Source organism: Pseudoliparis swirei, chromosome 7 (genome assembly GCF_029220125.1).
Source record: "Pseudoliparis swirei isolate HS2019 ecotype Mariana Trench chromosome 7, NWPU_hadal_v1, whole genome shotgun sequence".
Classification (NCBI taxonomy): domain Eukaryota; kingdom Metazoa; phylum Chordata; class Actinopteri; order Perciformes; family Liparidae; genus Pseudoliparis; species Pseudoliparis swirei.
The window spans coordinates 2,562,323-2,581,839 of record NC_079394.1 but is presented as its reverse complement, the minus strand read 5'-3'; the positions used below and the strand labels follow the sequence as shown (position 1 = coordinate 2,581,839).

Here is a 19,517-nt window from a genome sequence, read left to right as displayed (position 1 = left end):
CGTAGAGGCGTGGAGACGAGGTGCAGTCGCCCCACGGCTCCCTGATAGCTGGCAGCGTGACAGCTGTGACTGGAGAACAGGGAACAGCCTGAAGTATTGCCATCTAATATGTGTCACATACCTGCATACATATTTATGCCCGTTGCAGAGCAGAGCAGGAGAGATGGGGGGGGGGGGGGTGGACTCGGATTGGAAAACTCTTCAATCGGAGGCCACTGAGATCTGAGCCAGCCACTCTTTTAGCAAGCCTCAATTAGCAGAATGTGAAACGCGTCGTCTCCAGACAGTCAGCCACAGAGACGGGATCCCGTGGTTCAACACACTCAGGGTATCACTGCACTCTCATATCCTTTCTCCAAAGACTTCTTTCCACAGTCTCCGTTGTGGAAGCTGCAGGAGCCCTTGGCCTTGAACACAAAGTGGACAGTTTGAGCCTCTGATGAAGAGCAGCTGGACGAGACGATCCCCAATAAATACAAATAAATAAATATACACTTTTATTAATCCCCAAGGGGAAATTAGTTCTCTGCATTATTAAGGAGCAGTGGGCTGCAGTGATGCGCCCGGGAAGCAACTGGGGGTTCAGTGCCTGACTGGCAAGGTTGCAGCACTGAGCCTAAAATGATTGACGATCCATGACGGGAGCTGATGCATTTCGTCCAGGAAGACATGGACTGCTGGTCAGAAACAGACTCAACAACGAGAACCAGGATCAAAACAAAAACACGAGAACACAAATACAACCGATGTGGCTGGATTTCTTCCTTTTTGGTCCATTCTGACTGATCTCCTAACCTGATGCATATAAACTCGTTTCTCTCTCCTATCTGACTGCTGGTGAGACGCCACAGGAGACTCACACACACACACACACACACACACACACACACACACACACACACACACACACACACACACACACACACACACACACACACACACACACACACACACACACACACACACACACACACACACACACACACACACACACACAGAACCGTCAGTGAGCGTGTGTGAGCACATGTCACCATTGTTGTGGAATGAGCGTCGTACCTGTTGGCCAGCAGCGTCCTGAAGGCGCCCCGCCTCGCGCCCCGGTACGCTGGCAGCAGCCTCGGCCAGTCCCACGCCCAATCGACCGCCGCGCCCTGTTGATGTACGAGGAGAGGGTATTGTTCGTTATTAATCAGGGTTAATACCATCAGTGCATTACCGCTCCAGCTGGGACCCACTAACAAAGGAGGAAGGGGGTCCCCAGCACAGGCGACCGACACCGGGCGATCCATCATGTCCGCACAAGAAGGTTTGTATTCCAATAAGACAGCAATTAATTTATAAATCCATTTGGGGGGGATGTAGCCATCATTTATAGAAAGATAAATCAATTTTGGGAGAGAGTCGTTACTCTTGTGACTGCTTGTTTTCTTCTTCTTTCTTCCGTCTTCAATGCCCCCCCCCCTTCTTCTCTCTCTCTCTCTCTCTTTCGTAAACACATACACATGTACTCACACACACACACACACACACACACACAACACACACTTGGCACTAGCACCATATTGGGGAAGCAAATAAAAATCAGATTGCTTTGATTGCCAAAATGTCACTCTTAACTCCAGGCTGAGTTTTATTGACAAAAGGAGGAGAACTCCACTTGTTCCCTCCATCCATCCACCCCCCCCCCCCTCGGTTCCTTCCTCCCAGGTGATTGATGGATGTAACTTTTTTTCCCCCCTCCACCTGCCATTTTATTTGACAAACAACACAGGCACCTGAAGCGGAGAAGGCATTTTAATCATTCCCTTAATAGGGTGTTTCTATGCAAAGCTATGCAGCCTCCTGTGATAAACCCAAAACAGGCCAATTCGTAGGATTAAAACGTGTCTGTTCTCGAAGACAAAAGCGGAATCACAAGTACATTTCAGGAGACGTAATGTGTGAATAAATACATTTAATCTGCTGTAAAAAGTGAAAACACAAACACACGAGAGGAAGTCTTTTTTCTGTGGATTGTGTTGTGTGATATTTCCCTTGATAAGAGGCGAGAAAAGAGGGGGAAAGCTGACAATTCTACTGAAACTACCTGTAGCTCGACTTATTCCCTTTATGGAGATGAAATCTAACAATTAACTGAAAAATCCCGGTGGCACTCCCGGGGATACGTTTGGGGTAAGAGGGTATACGGTTCAAAAGCCCCAAAGAAGTGCACTTTAAGCCTGCACTCTCTTTAACATTACTCTTTCTTTTATGAAAAGAAATCTCCTCTCATCTTTTCACCTCTTCGGTGTGCTTTTCTTCCTGGCAGCCTAACTCCCGCCTGGAAAAAGCAGCGACCCATGGAGAATAGGAAAGCCGAGCCCCAGAAAGACCTGACGGCTTCAGAGATTGTCACAGTGTCGAGAGAAGAGACTCAAACAGCACCTCACCTTCAAAATTAAGCTTCTGGCCTTGGGAGGAAGTTAAAACCACACACTTTCTCCCCGGAGTCCTTTTGACTCATAGATCCATCTGCTTGATGGATCATCGAGGTCTGGATCGTGGAATATGCCTACTACCAACTCTTCATCCACTCTGTCATATTCATTGTGTTGTTCCTGTGTTTTAATTAGTGTGTAATGATTCATTCTGGTCACATGACATCTATGACACCTGTCCATCCTGGAGAGGGATCCTCCTCTGTTCTCTCCTCAAGGGTTCTTCACTTTTTACCCTGAAGGGTTGTTTGGGAGTTGTTCCTGATCCCATGTGAGGTCAAAGGTCAAAGGTCAGGGATGTCTATGTGTACAGATTGTAAAGCACTCTGAGGGGAATTTGTAATTTGTGAAAATGGGCTATACAAATAAACTGAATTGAATTGAGTTGAATTTCAAATACACCCACACAGTACAGAGTCTAGATGCACAGATCCACGCTGATGATGTCCTAAACATTGCTTGACAAACCTGATCCAGCTTCTTCTTGCCGACGTGGTCAAATTGGTGGAGAGGATTGAAACCGCTCGCGTCCGCACGACTCTCACCGCCAAGGTCGATGTGAATCGGGTCAGGAGGATTATTGGGCGAGTTTGTGCTTCCGTTTAGTTTCAACATCAGTAGTTCCTGTAGCGACAGACGGAAGAAAGGGCAAACACAGAAGAGCGAGAGGAGGAAGGTTAGAAAAAGACATCTTATGATTGACAATATATTCAGCACTTTACTTTATTTCCCCGCTGTATATTTAGTATTTAGTATTAGTATTTAGTTTTTTACTATTGTGTTTTGTGTTTTATATTTATTTTCATTGATGCTCTGATGTGATCTGCTGTGATTTTTTTAATTTTCCCACTGTGGGACAAATAAAGGAATATCATATCATATCATATTCAATAAGGCTTCAATAATAAAGGCTGATAAACAGGAAGAGGCCAAAAAGTTATTTACTGACATTATTGCAATATTCATTTTTTCTCTTGTGAAAATGATAAAGTACTTTTGAAAGTTTGTATTCTATGGAACTACGGTTTCACCGACACGTTTTATACTCCATCTCTACATTTCCTTATTAATCAGCCTTACAAAAGTATTATTATCAGAGCAGTTCCAAAACAGCGTAATGAAAACACAGACCATATATATATATATATAGTTGATGTGCGTGGAGACACCAGAACGCTTCCTACTTTTGTTTCTGTAACCTTTGCTGCGGTTGCTTGGTGCAGGTGCCTCGCAAGATGTACAGTATAAAGTAATGAGTGTGTGTGTGTGTGTGTGTGTGTGTGTGTACATGGGCATCCCGGTGTGAATTTACTATATTCCCATCCGTCAGCTTGACATGGCCTCTGAACCTCCTATCCCTCCACCTCACTGCCAGCCCGGTCTGACCCTGACCTTTGTGTTCCTGCCTCGACCTTGTGGAGAGGCTCGAGCTGCCGGGAGGGGAACATACTTGGGACGCCACATTCACATTCTATTACATTGCTACGCAGAGTTATAGCTGTTCACAGATCCCATCAACAGCCGTATAATGCACATAGTGCTTATATTTGTGTTATTCTTCGGGGTGGTAATAGACTATGGAGGACCATGTCTGTAAAAATCACATGAGAACTAACCAGACGTGGGTTCGCCTTGCTCTTTAGACAACCTTATCACTGCACCTCTATATATATATATATATATATATATATATACACACACATACAGGAATAAACTATTTCAGTCTTTGGCTAATTCATAATTTTTATTTTTTAATTTTTTATTGAATGTGTTGATATTAAGAAATATATATATATGTATATATATATATATATATACTATATATATATTTATATATATGTATATTTACACATATATATATATTTATTTATATATATTTATATATATATACACATATATATTCATTTATTTATATATATATATTTCTTAATATCAACACATTCAATAAAAAGACCCAAAAAAATAAATAATTATGAATTAGCCAAAGACTGAAATAGTTTATTCCTGTGTGCCATAGAGCAGTATTGTTGTTTCCAAAACCTATTAAAACATTTCAGTCAGCACCACTGTTGATATGGGTGACGTCCTTTATTACAATAAACACGGGTGGTAATTCATCGCATATCCACATCCTGCTGATAGAAACACTCGGGTACCAAATCCACAGCTGAAGATGCTCTTTAACAAAGAGTTACAGTGTGCAGCTGCTTTACAAAGTAAAGTGTTGCTTGCTAAGAAAGATAACATTCGTCTATGAACTTTTAGAAAAGATCTATGTCCACCGTAGGAATGTTATAGAACTGGTGTGGAAAATGGGAAACACAGTAATACCCTGTTGGTTTCGATCTTTTTATGCAATTTGTTGACAGCTGCAAAAAATACAGAATATTGCCAGCCTCACTTATATTTACCATGGAAAGAGCGACCAGTTAAAACACATTGAGTGCACGTGACACTCCTTGTGGCCTTTCTAATTATTTCCAGGAGACATCTCTCATTAAAAGAAACTTGTTTTACCAACTGTGTACTTCTTAAGCGAAGTAAACTCCCAGTAATTTACTCCAATAAACGAGGGCACTGTTGAGAAAACTTCTACTTTTCATTCTGCGAAACTTTTTTGGTATGTTTAGCTCGAATAACTTCTGCTTGAGATTGTGAAAGAAGAGCCGCTGCTCGTTCTCACTCGGATCTCCTCCAGAGAGTTCTGCAGTGAACGTGTTAACTCCGCGTGGTTTCCCTCTACTCTACATGTGGCGAGCGTAAAACACAGGAAATCACTGTAGGTTTGCACCCTTGAGGTCACCCGAACAACAGAAGATCAGAACGAGCAGACTGCACACAGGCGGCAGCCCTCTCCCCTCCGCCTCCCCCTCCCGCGGCCTCAGGCCAGCAGCCACCTAATTGCTGGGGAGAGGGAGTGCTTCCCTACCTCATTGCCTTGGATGATGTGATAGATCTGCCTCAGGTAGTCGCTGCCACCTGCTTCGTGGCAGACCTCCAGCAGCATCAGGCCTATTTTCTGCTCAGTCAGTTCAGCCGCAGCGACTCCGCTTTCCTTTCCTCGCTCGAACACGCTGAGAGAGACACGGAGGAGGGAGAGGGAGGGAACGGGAGAGTGGGGCAAAGAGAGAGAAGAGGGAACGGGAAGATGGAGGGCGTCAGCTTGGATCTGGATACCACCTCTGGCTGGGGACGTACGCTCGACTTTAGAGAAGGAATAGGGGGATAATTTGGAACTAAAACACAAATTCACAATTAATTGTTTATTTTTTTAGAGAAATAATTCACTCCAGAGGGCAAATTAACCCTCCTGTTACCTTCACATTTACTAACATATTTTACCCTCGGGGTCAATTTGACCCCAGCAATTAAAACCTCCAGAAAATTATTAGAATTAATATTGTTTCCCAAGTTTAAGTGTGAGGTACTTTATGTTTGTTTGTTGACTACCGAAATAGCCCTTTAACCCTCCTGTTGCCTTCGGGTCAATTTGACCCGATTCAATGTTTCACCCTCCTGTTACCTTCGGGTCAATATGACCCGATTCAATGTTTAACCCTCCTGTTACCTTTATATTTACTGACATAATTTACCCTTGGGGTCAATATGACCCCAGCTATTAAAATCTCCAGAAAATTATTAGAATTAATATTGTTTTCCAAGTTTAAGTGTGAGGTACTTTATGTTTGTTTGTTGACCACCGAAAGAACACCGACATTAAACATTGAATCGGATCAAATTGACCCGAAGGCGGCAGGAGGGTTAAATATTGAATCGGGTCAAATTGACCCGAAGGCAACAGGAGGGTTAAATATATAAAAAAGTTGATATTTCTTATATGTTTGACACAGTGAAAAACAGCCTGGGGTCAAATTGACCCCAAAGAACACCGACATTAAACATTGAATGGGGTCAAATTGACCCTAAAGGTAACAGGAGGGTTAAGTTGCACTTGAGTTCCAAGAATCTTTCGCTCCGCTAAACCATTCTGAAAGTCTGGTCAAGGCTCACACGGTCAAATTATCGAGGGTTAGAGAACTAAATAATTTTCAGGGTTTTCATTTCCATTCATGAGATACATAGGGGAATTTTTACTGAAGGATGTTGGCGCACTAAAAGCGATTGGTGTGTGTGTGTGTGTGTGTGTGTGTGTGTGTGTGTTCTCCGGCGCGTACGCGTGAGTGTAATTGTGTGTCAAGGTCCTCGTGCATGGTGCGGTCCCCAACCCTCGCCGGCGGCCGCATCGTTTTCCTGCCCTTCCTGTACGGATGGATATCACACCACCGTCCATCAAACCTTCCCCATCACATACACTCCCTGTCATTGTTCTCTCTCTCTCTCCCTCTCTCTTCTCCTTTGTAATTATAAGGTGGCAGAAACGGTGTCGCCTGTCGGCCAGCCATTGGCCGCTTGACATTGAGAGTGGCGAAGCAAGAGGAGTCCCCTCTCGTCCGCTTGCGCCGCCTCGTTCTTCTGCCCGGCGGCCCGACGGCGGCGGCGGCGGCGGTGGCCGTGCATCCGTGTCAGCACCTGCGCTGTATCCTTTCCTGTCCATCACTGTGCAGGTGAAGCAGATGATTGGATTCAGTCAGCGGGGTGATTAATGAGGGCCCCTCCGGATTCGGGACAGCCTATCAATCATGTCATTAGGGCCGATGTGCCCTGAAAGAGGCAGACCTCCGCCAAGGAATAACTGCATTCATCTTCATCTGTGTATGCATCCCGTCAGCCCAGCCAGGGTCACCATGATGGAGAACAATAATCTTCTCCTCTACAAATTACTTTGCAAAGACAAGGTGGGTTGGCGTGGGGAGGAGGAGGAGGAGGGGGGGGGGGGCTGCTGTTGAGAAAGGAAGAAGGGGAAGTGGGACGAGGGAACGGAGGTGGGAGGGCTCAACAGGGGGCAACTGTTTGAGGGGTTTACCCCGTGTGTGTGTGTGTGTGTGTGTGTGTGTGTGTGTCCGTGTACATGCGTGAGATGCCAGTGAGTTGAGTGCCAGTTGTTTTGGGAGTTACTTTTCTCTCTCTCTCTCTCTCTCTCTGGCAGTGTATTCTGATTGTTTACAAGCTAGGCGTCACTTCCCTGTGAAGGTTAGTTTAATGAATAGTAATGATCCCACTGAATGCCTCCGACAGGTGATACATAATCGCTCCTCTTTCACTTTTCCTCTCAACCCCCCCTCCCCCCTCCACCGCCCCCCCCCATCTCGTCTTTTCTTCCTGTTACTAAAGCAGAGCGCATTTCCGAGAACTGGCCATGATCTACTCATTGTTTTTTATGATTTTGTTTCTACTGATCGTAATTGTGCTCGTCGTGTGACGCCGCTGAATTACGGTTGCGAGCGACGTGAGGCGCAGTTTCTGGGAACGAGCTACACAACGGCGAGCCAAAGGTCAGAGGTCAGCCCAAAGGGAAAGCTGTTTTCCCATCACTCCGGCCTGCAGTCCACTCAGTCAGACGACATGTCCATCATTTGCCATCATTTACCATCATTTACCATCATTTACCATCATGTACCACCACAAACCACAAGACTCATGAAGCTTTTCAATGAAAAATGATCTCGATGATACGATACATCAGAATTTGAATGCTCAATTAAAAAAAGCATATCTAAGCTGCATTCTTATTTCACTGGTTTATTCAGTATCTCTATTGAATGTCGAGTAGCTGACGACGCCCATCAGTCAGTTTGATCAGTTTCAACCACCTCCTTCATCAGGGTATCAGCCCTCAACCCCCATCTTATTATTGATAAATCACTAAAACACTGTACTGGGAAATTAATTTAATAAAAAGCTGTGTTATGATCAAAGTGATCTGAATTAAATTATACTTCATTCTTTGTTGAAGGTGCACATGAATAATCAAGACCAATTGGGACTAATGATAGATAACCCATACATAGCACTTTCCTGTAAGCATAACAACAGCAATGTAAACTACATCAATACTGTTCTGACCTTGACCTCTTGCAGTTGACCTCTCACCTCTCTGAGCAGAGCTTCCGGGCCTTCTGCAGCTGCATGTTTGTCCACTTGGGTCTCTTTTCCTCCAGAGCCTGAAGCACTTTTTGCACCGCAGGTTTGGGAACGCCCTGTCAGGCAAACAGCAGAACAGACACATTATGTAATATGGATATGAATATGATGAAATCATGCTATAAGGGTTTTTAAACACACACATATGCTGTATATATAAGTATGTAGTTTCAGCAAGAACACTACATTATCGTAAATTGTAAAAAATGACCTATTTATAAAAAAATAGTTGTGTTATTGTTCATTTCTGTTTGATTAACCCTCGTGCTTACCTTCTGTTGAATGCCCATGGTCGCCTGTAAGCACTCAGCCAGGAGGTACAGGGGTTCCTTTACGCCGCGGTCCAGAGCCAGACCACTGATCTGTTCCAGTGTGTCCGAGTCCTCCAGGCCCCGGATCAGACAGCCTAACAGGGCCCAGAGTAACAGGCCCATTAAGCGCAGCTGCCGGGCATGCTGGGAGAGGTGCTTCTCTGCCACTTGGAAGAGGCAGCGGACGGGGAGAGGCACGGACGCGACGGCCGAGGGCAGGTTGGTGAAAATGAAGGACAGGGCCTGAATGATTCCGGATATGACAGCTGGAAGGAGACATACATGTTATTTTTTGGAAAACAACCCCACGATGTCTGCAACCTCTCTTGAACATGTGACACATCGTGTGTGCGTACTCTTACTGGTCTCCTTTCCCCGTGCTTCCAGTGGCGTGTAGTTCCACTCCTTGGGTATTTTAGCTGTGACGCTCTCCGGTACATTCTGCTTGAACGAGGCTCCGCTGGGCTCCTCTGTGGTCTGCCAGCCCGTCACCATGGAGACCAGGTGTACCAAGAGGCTGTTGGTTGACTCGGTGACTGTCGTCCGCACACAGCGGATCACGACAGGTACAGCCGGTGTCGTGTCTGGAAAAAAAAGGCAAAAAGAAAGCAGTGCGTAAAGAAGGGTGGCTGAAAAAAGCATCACATTGAAGATGTAAGACCGTATTAATTGTATCATAGTAACCATGGCTTTTAGGCTGAATTAGTAAAAAATAAAAGGAATTAGGCTGATTCGTCCATCAACAAATTAACGTCATGCCGGTAGAATATTTTGGGCTATTACGATGGTCACTTTGTCAGATTAATTAGTGTAGAGTAATAAGTCCTTGCTAAGGACGTATTACCTTGACATGCTGGTCCTCAACCAATCAGAAAAGAGGGACAAGGAACTGATTTCCAGTAACAAAAATGTAAACAAACATTGGCCGCTGGTTGTCTTGAATTGGGGAAAGCATATGCATATGCATGGAAGAGGACCCTGTGCTCCTATTGGTCAAAGTCACAGACGTGAGGGAACAGGGCGGGAAAGGTAAAAAATATATATTTTGCGATGGGTCCCAAATGCAATGTTGGTTTTCCGTCCACTATGACACATGACACAGGATACGATAATCAACGGCCTCGCCCGATACACATTTCCGACTCATTGAAAAGTAGCTGTGTCCTCCAACAGTACGTGTGCCGTCTGGCAGGCGGAGTCGTTACTTGAGAGAATGAATAGTAATCAACTGCAGAAATGATGTCCAGTTGAATTTAATAAGCAGAACAACTACTTTAAATTATTTTTAGAAGTAGTCATGCAGTACAAAGACGTCTCTGAGTACATAATGAAAAATAAGGCCTGATACTAACATTTAATAGGATTCTATTACAATATAGTTTATCACTGTGCTAGGTCTTAAATCACGAACGGTTTAAACTTGTAAACTTGTCAAAGGCAAGGAGACATGCCATATTATTGACGTAAAAATGAAGGGTAGATCAAATTTTATGATTGCTACCAAAGGAGAGTGGGCTACATAATAGTCCTCCAAGTCGTCGCGCACTCAGTCTGCGTCACAAAATACAAAATGTTTTGAACAACGAGAAAATACAGAGTACAGCTCGCACAGTGCAAAGTTATTCTGTTGAAATATCGACACAATAATGGATTAATGCCAACTTGAATTCAGATATTCTCGATGAAACCCAGGTGGTCCGACAATAGAACTCTTGAAACCTTCTCCAGGTGCACTCTGTCTTTCGTGGCTTTGCCCTTTGGTATCCCGCTCATATTGATAGCGGAGCAGCTACAGCGTGAAGTTGCATGGCACCGATAAACTTGCTACGGCTTCAGCTGTAAAACCAAAGGCTACGACAGAGAGATATAGTGCTCTGAAGGTTCTGGAAGTGCACTGAAATCTCCAGGGACGTTTAACTAATGTGTGACCTCAGACCCACAGCAAAAGGAGGAGAGCGGAACAGAAAATGATAAAGCTTTTGGAAGGAGATGCGCTCGGCGGCAGGTGAGACCTAGACCTATTTTTCAAAGTCACTTGGTTCTCAGACTTTCTACCGCCCGCTACCGTATTGACTGGCGTATTGATTCAAAACAACTTGCTGCCGTGTGATGAAACATCCGAGTGAGTGGAGAAATAGCGAACGTAATCTATGAAAGTTAACTCTAGGGGTATCCTGTAACCAAAGTTAAAATACAAAGATTTGGCAGAGTCCAATAATTAACCTAATTACCCCGTGAGGATAAACGATGATTGGATGACTTTCAGAATGTTCTGTCGACCCCTCTTTTGCTCCGTCTCCATCCAAATACTCATCTCCAATCACCCTAATTTATGCTCCAGTAATTACCAGTCACCCAGGATATCAAAATCACCACCAGAAAGGGCTCCATACTCCACGGGGGTTCTGACTAAGCTCTGCATCAAAGCTTCAGAGAAAGGCGGAAACAAAGAGTTGGGGAGTAACTGCTGTCTTTGAGTATATTAAAGTCATGCTTTAGTCAACACTGACCTTTTTATATACATTTCAAATGATATATGGGCGGGCATATTTAGAAATAGATCTAATACATTTTGAGAAGGTGTGAAAATCTGTTTTGCAATTAATAAAAAGTGAGAATGATCCTGAATTGGTATTTTGTCATCACTTCCAAGAGGAAAATAAATAATAAACAGAACAGGTGTACTGACTTATAAATCAAATAGCACTGAACAAATGAGCTATGAAAATACTTAATACTTTAAAAATTACATTAAAGCTGCCCTGCTGCGGTAAAAAGACATTTTAGTGAAAACAAATGAACATTTTAGTGTATAAATAATGCAAAAACAGTATTTCATTCTATATTACACAATGCAGGGTAGCGCAGTACTACGATTATACAAGAGGACTATAGCTTTTAGGGTTAGGCATGTGTAACCCACTGATTGGTTCAGGGAGGAAAATCTTTTAATTGGCCAATCCAGGACCCGAGTCCTAATAAATATCCGGGTCAGGGAGGTCACTTCCTGTTTGGTTTGGGTGCAGACAGCGCCGAGTGCAGCGCGAGTGTACCTCCATTACTTTGAAGTGAATTTTGTGTGGTGGTTTTTCTTTTCCTTTGTATTTCCCTGACTGTGTCAGCGCTTCTGGTTCCTGCTGTTAACATTTTTTTGTGTTTTGAATTAACTGTTTTTATGTGACCTTTCGTACAGGTCAGGTTTTTGAGCTGATACAAATTTGTATCAGATGAAGATGGCGAGCTGCCCACGAGTCGGATGAACACGATGACTGATCACTAAGACAACGTTTATTTTTCATTATAAATATGTGTACTTGATGTATGTTGTTTATGTTCAGTAAAAACCCTTAAAATTCAACTATATCTGGATTAAAACACAGATTAGCACTTCAGTGGCACTTAAATGGCTCTTATTTATAGTATTACTCATGGTACTACTTATGGTATTACTCATGTTATTACTTATGGTATTACTCATATTATTACTTATAGTATTACTTATGGTATTACTTATGGTACTACTTATAGTATTACTTATAGTATTACTTATAGTATTACTCATGTTATTACTTATGGTATTACTTATAGTATTACTTATGGTATTACTCAAGTTATTACGTATGGTATTACTCATGTTATTACTCATAGTATTACTTATGGTATTACTTATAGTATTACTCATGTTATTACTCATGTTATTACTTATGGTATTACTCATGTTATTACATATGGTATTACTCATGTTATTACTCATAGTATTACTTATGGTACTTTTGTAGTTTGACTTTCTTGAAGAAATGTTACTTCCTGTATTCTTGTTGTTCTTAGTTTGTTCTCTAGGTTGATTCACTTATTGTAAGTCGCTTTGGATAAAAGCGTCTGCTAAATGACATGTCATGTCATGTAATGTCAAATTCAACTATTTGATTTTGTGTTTTTTCCACACTAATTGAGCTCCATAGCCGAACCTGGAGACAACATCCACAGACTGTGGCAAACACATATTGAAATTGAGCCACAGGTTCCACATAGTCCACAGTCTGTCAGGACTCCTGAACCACGGCATCGTGCAGCAGCTGGTTTCTACTTTACCTGCCAGTGTGTAGAGATGTTCCCATATGTGCGACCTTTCCAGGTACGGCTGAAGGATCTGAGTCAAGGCCTTGGGAACATTATTCAGGCGACTGAAGAGGTTGAACAACGCGACTTTGAAGTCATCGCCCGCCTTGCAGCTCTCCGCAGACATCTCTAAGCAGCTCTCTTGGCAAACATCTGAGAAGAAAGGAGTCCGTCCGAGTCAGTGAGACTCTTCCGCTCGCAATACCAATAAATGTGTGGGCAATCAAAATGTCAAAAGATTTACAGAATCTTGATATTCATGAACATTTGTCACGCATAATCAATCAACAGGATACGGAAAGAGAGGAAGAGGCTTGCTCGTATGCACATATGTTCTCAGTTAGGGTGTGTGTAGGTTGAGTGTAAAATCGGAATGTTTTTCGAATTACGAATCTGAAAATATCAACCCCATGGAGGCAGGTAGTGAAAGATATAAAACCCTATCCGATGATTTCGTTGCACAAAAACACATTGGAAAATGTCAAGGCTGCCCAACCTGACACGTGTTAACAGAAAGGGTGAACAAAAGGCATTGTGAAATAGAAGGGGAAGAAAAACCCTCCATCTGTGTTATATGGAGAAAAGAAAAACAGACCACAAAAAAAAAAAGATTTCAAAGACGCCGCAGTGCATGGAGACAGGAAGTGAAAAGGAAGAGGTTTTGACAGGGCGTCCTTGTGGGGGTTGCTGTCTACGCACAGCGCTGAGGATGGAGGTGTGCGCTTGTGTAAACCATATGGATGTCTATATATGTGTTTTGTGTGTTAAGTTGACAAGGGTTGCTGAGGAAAGGCCCGTTGCTCCAGAGGTGGCAGACATCCAGCAGTCTGTCAGGCTGCTGTGGGGGAGATGGCGGATATTTGAATGGGAGAGCAGCAGTCAATGATGGAGGGCAGCACAACTTCCTTCTGACTAATGCGGGACTATTTTAAGATAGCAGGGCTGAATTAGCTGCCGTACAGTGACAGTAACAACACACACTCTCAAAAGTGGTCGACCAACCTCACCTACAATCAGCCTTCTAGAAATACAATATAATATCATAATGTGCCTTTTAATAACGATCCCATTATCGGGCAGCAGGTGACTTCAGAGAAAACTGATGACGGTGTGCTGACGCATATCTTTCCACTATTTCTGCAGAACGCAGTGGTTCTAATGGGTTTGTGTTTGTGTTTCTGCGTCGATTTCTTTCTCCAAACGCCCTCGCCGTCTTCTCCTCGCTCTCCGTCTCTCAGCTTATCCGATCTTGATACACAGCCAATCCATACACCTGTTTATCTTCCGGACAACCAGTCAACGAGTCACGAGGGCCCTCTCTGCCAACCTCTTTAATTGGAAGCAGACATGCTGATGATAATAAAAAAGGGCTGTGTGTGTGTGTGTGTGTGTGTGTGTGTGTGTGTGTTGTGCATGCTTTTTGCAGTCTATTATATTGTAAATGTGGAGGAGGTGTTATCCGTCTGCAATAGTTACTTTTTCAAATTGTGATTCAATGGGTGGGCCGTTTAGTTTGCTAGCTAGATAGATAGATAGATAGATATATACTTTATTAATCCCCAAGGGGAAATTTGTCGTCACAGTAGCAGCACCAATAAACTAAACACACGAGAATAAAATATAAAATATAAAAAACAGGGATGAAAGATAGAGATGTATACAAGTAAAATATATAATACAAAATGAAGTATATATATGTATATATATACACACACACACAAACAAATATAATACTAGCTCTAAAGCAAATTAGTTTGCTTTTATAAGGCAGATTTAATGTATTTTTAAACGGGCTAAAGAGCAACAACGCAATTGAAAAAGTGCGGGTAATGAAATAGCGTTAGCGTGTGAGAGATACTGTCCTAGTGTTTCAACTGCAGCTTATGGGGAAATGCGGCGGCTTGTGGGAGTGCGTTCGGGCGAGCCGCTCCGTCTGTCCGTCTGCCTCCTGGTTAATTAGCCCGTCGCCGTGATAACGCGCCAGTCAGCGCTTCCAGCGTTGATTTACGGCAACGGGAGAGAAGCATCGCAGAGCTTCTGAGCCGGACTCAGAGCGAGCGGGGGGACGAGACAGCGAGAGTTGTTATTAATGAGGTCGCTATAATGTGAATTAATGTGCGAGTGCACAACAGTCTTTAAAGGTTAGACTGTTGCCGGTGCGGAGGGGAGGTGGACGAAGGGGAAATCTTTAAAGGTCGGCGCGTGTGCTTCGCCCGGGCCTGTTTTGTGTTTATTACTGCTCTCTATTGATTTAGTGATGATGGTGACCAAGGTGAAAATGATGATGATGGCAAAGATGCTGATGATAACTTCATAAAATGGATAGAGCTCATCTGAGGTCTGTATAACTCGCTTAGGATCTTACAGCACCATAATTAAGACATCGGTAAACATCATCCCGCACGTGGCCCCCGGGGGATCGGCTCTGTGTGTCCAGTGTTATAAAAATGGAAATATTAATGAAAGTGGCTCAAGGAATGACAGCTCAGCACGAACAGCACATGTACCCACAAGCCACGGCGTTCCCCCGTTCAGTTATAGAGCTCGCGTTTCTCGCAGCAGCTCTTATTTCAATCACGTCGTTGCTCTGTGGCTCATTTCAAAATACATTAAATCTGCCTTATAAAAGGAAACTAATTAGCTTGAGAGCTAGCCGGCAAGCTAAATGGCCTACCCATTGTCTGGCTGTTTGAAATAACTACTGCAGACAGATAACACCTCCTCCACATTTATAATACGATAGACTACAGCTCAGTGGGGTAAGAGGGTCGTCCTGCAACCCCAAGGTTGTCGGTTCGATCCCCGCTCTCCCCATTAGTTGCAAGTCGAAGTGTCCTTGAGCAAGGCACTGAACCCCCAGTTGCTTCCCGGGGACCCGGGCGCATCACTGCAGCCCACTGATCCTTAATAACTAAGGATGGGTTAAATGCAGAGAACTAATTTCCCCTTGGGGATTAATAAAAGTATATAAAATAAAATAAAATAATAAGAACACACACACACACACACGCACTGTTCCCATCATCCGTTAACACCGATCCCTGTACACCTACAAAAACCGACTCACGAGAGTTTTCCAGGAGGATTCTGGGCAGGTGACAGTCGTTGTAAAGCAGCATTCGCAGCAGCAACCTGGGATTGCATCCTGGGTCAGAGGTCAGCAACCTCAGCTGACATGCAGACGCTGCCTGGCCCACGAGGCCGTCTCTGAGAGCGGAGGAAGGAAAACAAAGTTGACAGTTCTGCAGTGTCAGGTGAGGGTCCAGATAGAAGTCCATTTAGCAGGAGGCTACAAAGGAGGGAGGAGCTTCACGAGTAAAGACACTGAAATCCCAGCTGTCTTGGATGACAATCTGGGAGGGAATAGTGTTTATGCTACAGTTGTAACTTCCCTCAGTGTCACTCACTCCTGATATGAGCTTAGTCCGCAAATGCCTTAACTCTCGATTACTTATAGTGTGCACCGGGAAGGAATTAGCTCTAATCGCGGCCAGCTAAAACCAAATTAACATTTGGGAGACAGCCAAATACATGAATATACAGCAGTACCCCCCTCCTACATCTTTTGTATAACCAAGAGGCTGCAGCCAGCTGTGGGTAATGAGCCGTATCCTTGGTGTGTGTGTGTGTGTGTGTGTGTGTGTGCACCCTTCAGAGCCTGTGCTTGTGGTTATATATGTGTGCAAGTGTGAGGGCATGCTGAAATGTGTGTCCCTGCATATTATTTTATACATCTCAATAAAATCTAATGAAAAGAATGGACAGAGTGTTTCTGAAGAACGAGGAGGTGGGAGGGATAGAGGGGCGTGTGCCCAGAAATTAACCATTCCATTTGAGCCCTGCTGCTTGACTGAGGAAAAATATTCCACAATCTGACACGGCAATTTATGATTAGGACTGCAAATCCAGAAGAAATCCTCTTTTAACTATTCTGATAAATCTCCCCGGCTCCAGCGCAGGGTCAGCTTACAGAACCAAGACACACAGACACACACACACACACACACACACACACACACACACACACACACACACACACACACACACACACACACACACACACACACACACACACACACACACACACACACACACACACACACACACACACACACACACACTCGCACAAAGGCAAGAAGAAAGATGCATGTGGGAACATTTAGAAACATACTTAAGGCCAGAACAGAACTTCAGATACTTTCTTTATAGCCTGTAATGCTTGTTTTATTAAATAACCATCACAATTTTTGTTTTATGGACTGCGAAGAGATCTGGCCACAGAGGCCGACGCCTGCACGAGGACCTGTGGAACTGGCCCCGGGCCACCGGCAGGCCCCCCGGCCCCTTTGCATGCAGGCAGGAGGTAGGAGCGAAGAAATAAAGAGGTCATAAAAATAAACTAATTTCATCTCTTCAATACTTAGAAGCATGAGAGTTTGATTTGTGCTCCATCAGCACGCATGACATCACTTCTGGCAGTGAGGGAGATGAGAGGGGAGGAGGGTGGAGTCAGGGTTGGGGGGGGATTGATTGACTGCACCTTGGAGTGCAACAGTAACCGGACACACGTGTACGCACGCATGTACACATTCACGCACGTCGCCGTGCGCGCTGTTGACGCCTCATGTGTAAAGCCCTTAGCAACCATCGACGTAAACAAAATCAGTGTCAGCAGCTACAGAAGTTTATTTATAATTTTTTTTTTTTCTTTCTCAGCTCGCATCTGTGTTATATTACCACAGCAACTCGAGCTTGAAGCCCTGAGCGGTGGCTAAGTGTGGTAATACATCTGCACGTACAGCGTGTGACTGTAACACACACAAACACACATGTTTTTGTATACAGTGGGTGGAGGTGTGCAGCATACCAGTGTGTGTGTGTGTGTGTGTGTGTGTGAACTTGCCATTGCGTACGTCCTGTGTGATGGCTGATGGATGGTGCGATGGAAGTATTTTACATACCGTATGGCCCGCTCTGAGAAGAGGTCGGGGTTGATAGCGTTCAGCCAGTGGACAACATGGCTGTCGGGCGGACGTGGCGTGGATTCTTTCTCAGGATTATTCATAAATATCCTGGAAGAATTAAGATCACACGAAGCAATTTTAAACAATTCATCAATATTTTTAAAATATTTTTTGTTTGGTCATCACAAATCTTCAGGCAATGAGATCATTAAACCAAACACATCCTCCTGTGTGATTCTTGTATTTTAATAATAATAATAATCATGTATTTTATTATTATTATTTTACATAAAGTTGCCAGCCAAGTCATGTTAAGTCAAATGCATTGACCGAATCCATGGTCAACTAGAACGGGCACTTGGTAGAGCGCATACCTTCGCATATCACAAGATTGGGCATTGAATTATGAACATTTTGGCATTAGTTGCATGACAATTGGATAGAAATTGATCGCGCTATGGTAAAAAGAAAATGTTGACCTTTTCATGACCTTGACCTCGACCTTTGACCCGATCGATCCCAAAATCTAATCAAATGGTCCCCGGATAATAACCAATCATGCCACCAAATGTCATGCGATTCGGTTTAATACTTTTTGAGTTATGCGAGTAACACGCATACAAATAAATAAATAAATACACGCCGACCAAAACATAACCTTCGGCATTTTCAATGCGAAGGTAATCAGGACATAAGAGTCCAGACTGAATGGCTATGACCACGTAACGACCTCTTTTAACTTGCGTTTTAGGAAAAGTAAAACATTTTGGTCTGTCTGGGTAATATTTTCTTTTATCTTACGGTTGGATAACCAAACATTACTGTGCATACCCACCTATGCAGCAAAGATAGAGGTGCAGTGCCAATGACAAGGACTGTCAGGAGTTGGTCACACAGGCTGTGGATTTGGTACACCCAGTCTGATCCGCCCGCTATTATGGCAATCGCCGTAGAGGGATTGGAGCGCACCAAGGCCTCTGGACTTTTACACACGCTCCACATCAGCTGCTCCACGTATAGCAACGATGCTGTGATGTCACACCTTCAACACAGAGTAATGAAACAGAAACGGTGAATGTACAGATGAAAACAGAAAAGATGAGATCTGTGGGAATAACGAATAGAGAAATAGAGAAAGGCACTGGGAGAAAAATCTCCGTCTTCAAAGGCTGCCTACACCAATACATCATGAACTAACAGCTCATTGCACAGCTAGTCCGATAACAGAACCTCCTGGGGATTTTACTGTTGGAAAGTATACTACTGGCTTTGGATTTCACAATAAAAGTCATTGCTTTTACATTTACACGCCCCTAAATCTGTTTCCTCAATTGGCCGCGGAGAGCTGCTCATCGTCTCTCATCTGCTTACGCTGGTTCTTCACACGGCCAACATTGAGGTGAAGTGAGGTGAGGTATAAGAGTTCTAGCCATGCGAGTGCTCCACAAACTGGAAACTAGGAAACGCCATCTGTTTCGGCTAGCCTTGCACTTTACAAATGTCCCTCTAGAAACGCCTGCATTTGGGTAACAACATAAAGCAGGCTTTGTGTTGACATCCTGCGGTGAATGATACAACGCACGTCATCTTCGTCACTCTTTCCT

At 43.8% G+C, this 19,517-nt stretch overlaps 1 protein-coding gene across 8 annotated transcripts in view; it reads right to left on the bottom strand.

Moving 5' to 3' along the window:
* The window catches only part of kiaa0825 (KIAA0825 ortholog), a 134,157-nt gene that overhangs the window by 72,260 nt on the left and 42,380 nt on the right, over positions 1 to 19,517 (bottom strand). For 6 of the 8 annotated variants that reach the window (XM_056419680.1, XM_056419683.1, XM_056419686.1 and 3 more), the window contains exons 13-22: positions 18,749 to 18,955; positions 17,911 to 18,021; positions 16,017 to 16,156; positions 12,923 to 13,102; positions 9,187 to 9,414; positions 8,792 to 9,096; positions 8,469 to 8,575; positions 5,407 to 5,551; positions 2,946 to 3,101; positions 1,057 to 1,151 (exon numbers count right to left, since the gene is read on the bottom strand). In XM_056419680.1, coding sequence (XP_056275655.1) covers positions 1,057 to 1,151; positions 2,946 to 3,101; positions 5,407 to 5,551; positions 8,469 to 8,575; positions 8,792 to 9,096; positions 9,187 to 9,414; positions 12,923 to 13,102; positions 16,017 to 16,156; positions 17,911 to 18,021; positions 18,749 to 18,955 — 1,674 coding nt within the window. Of the gene's footprint in view, positions 1 to 1,056; positions 1,152 to 2,945; positions 3,102 to 5,406; positions 7,035 to 8,468; positions 8,576 to 8,791; positions 9,097 to 9,186; positions 9,415 to 12,922; positions 13,103 to 16,016; positions 16,157 to 17,910; positions 18,022 to 18,748; positions 18,956 to 19,517 lie in introns of those variants that run through there. The other 2 variants (XM_056419682.1, XM_056419689.1) reach the window with 2 other exon arrangements.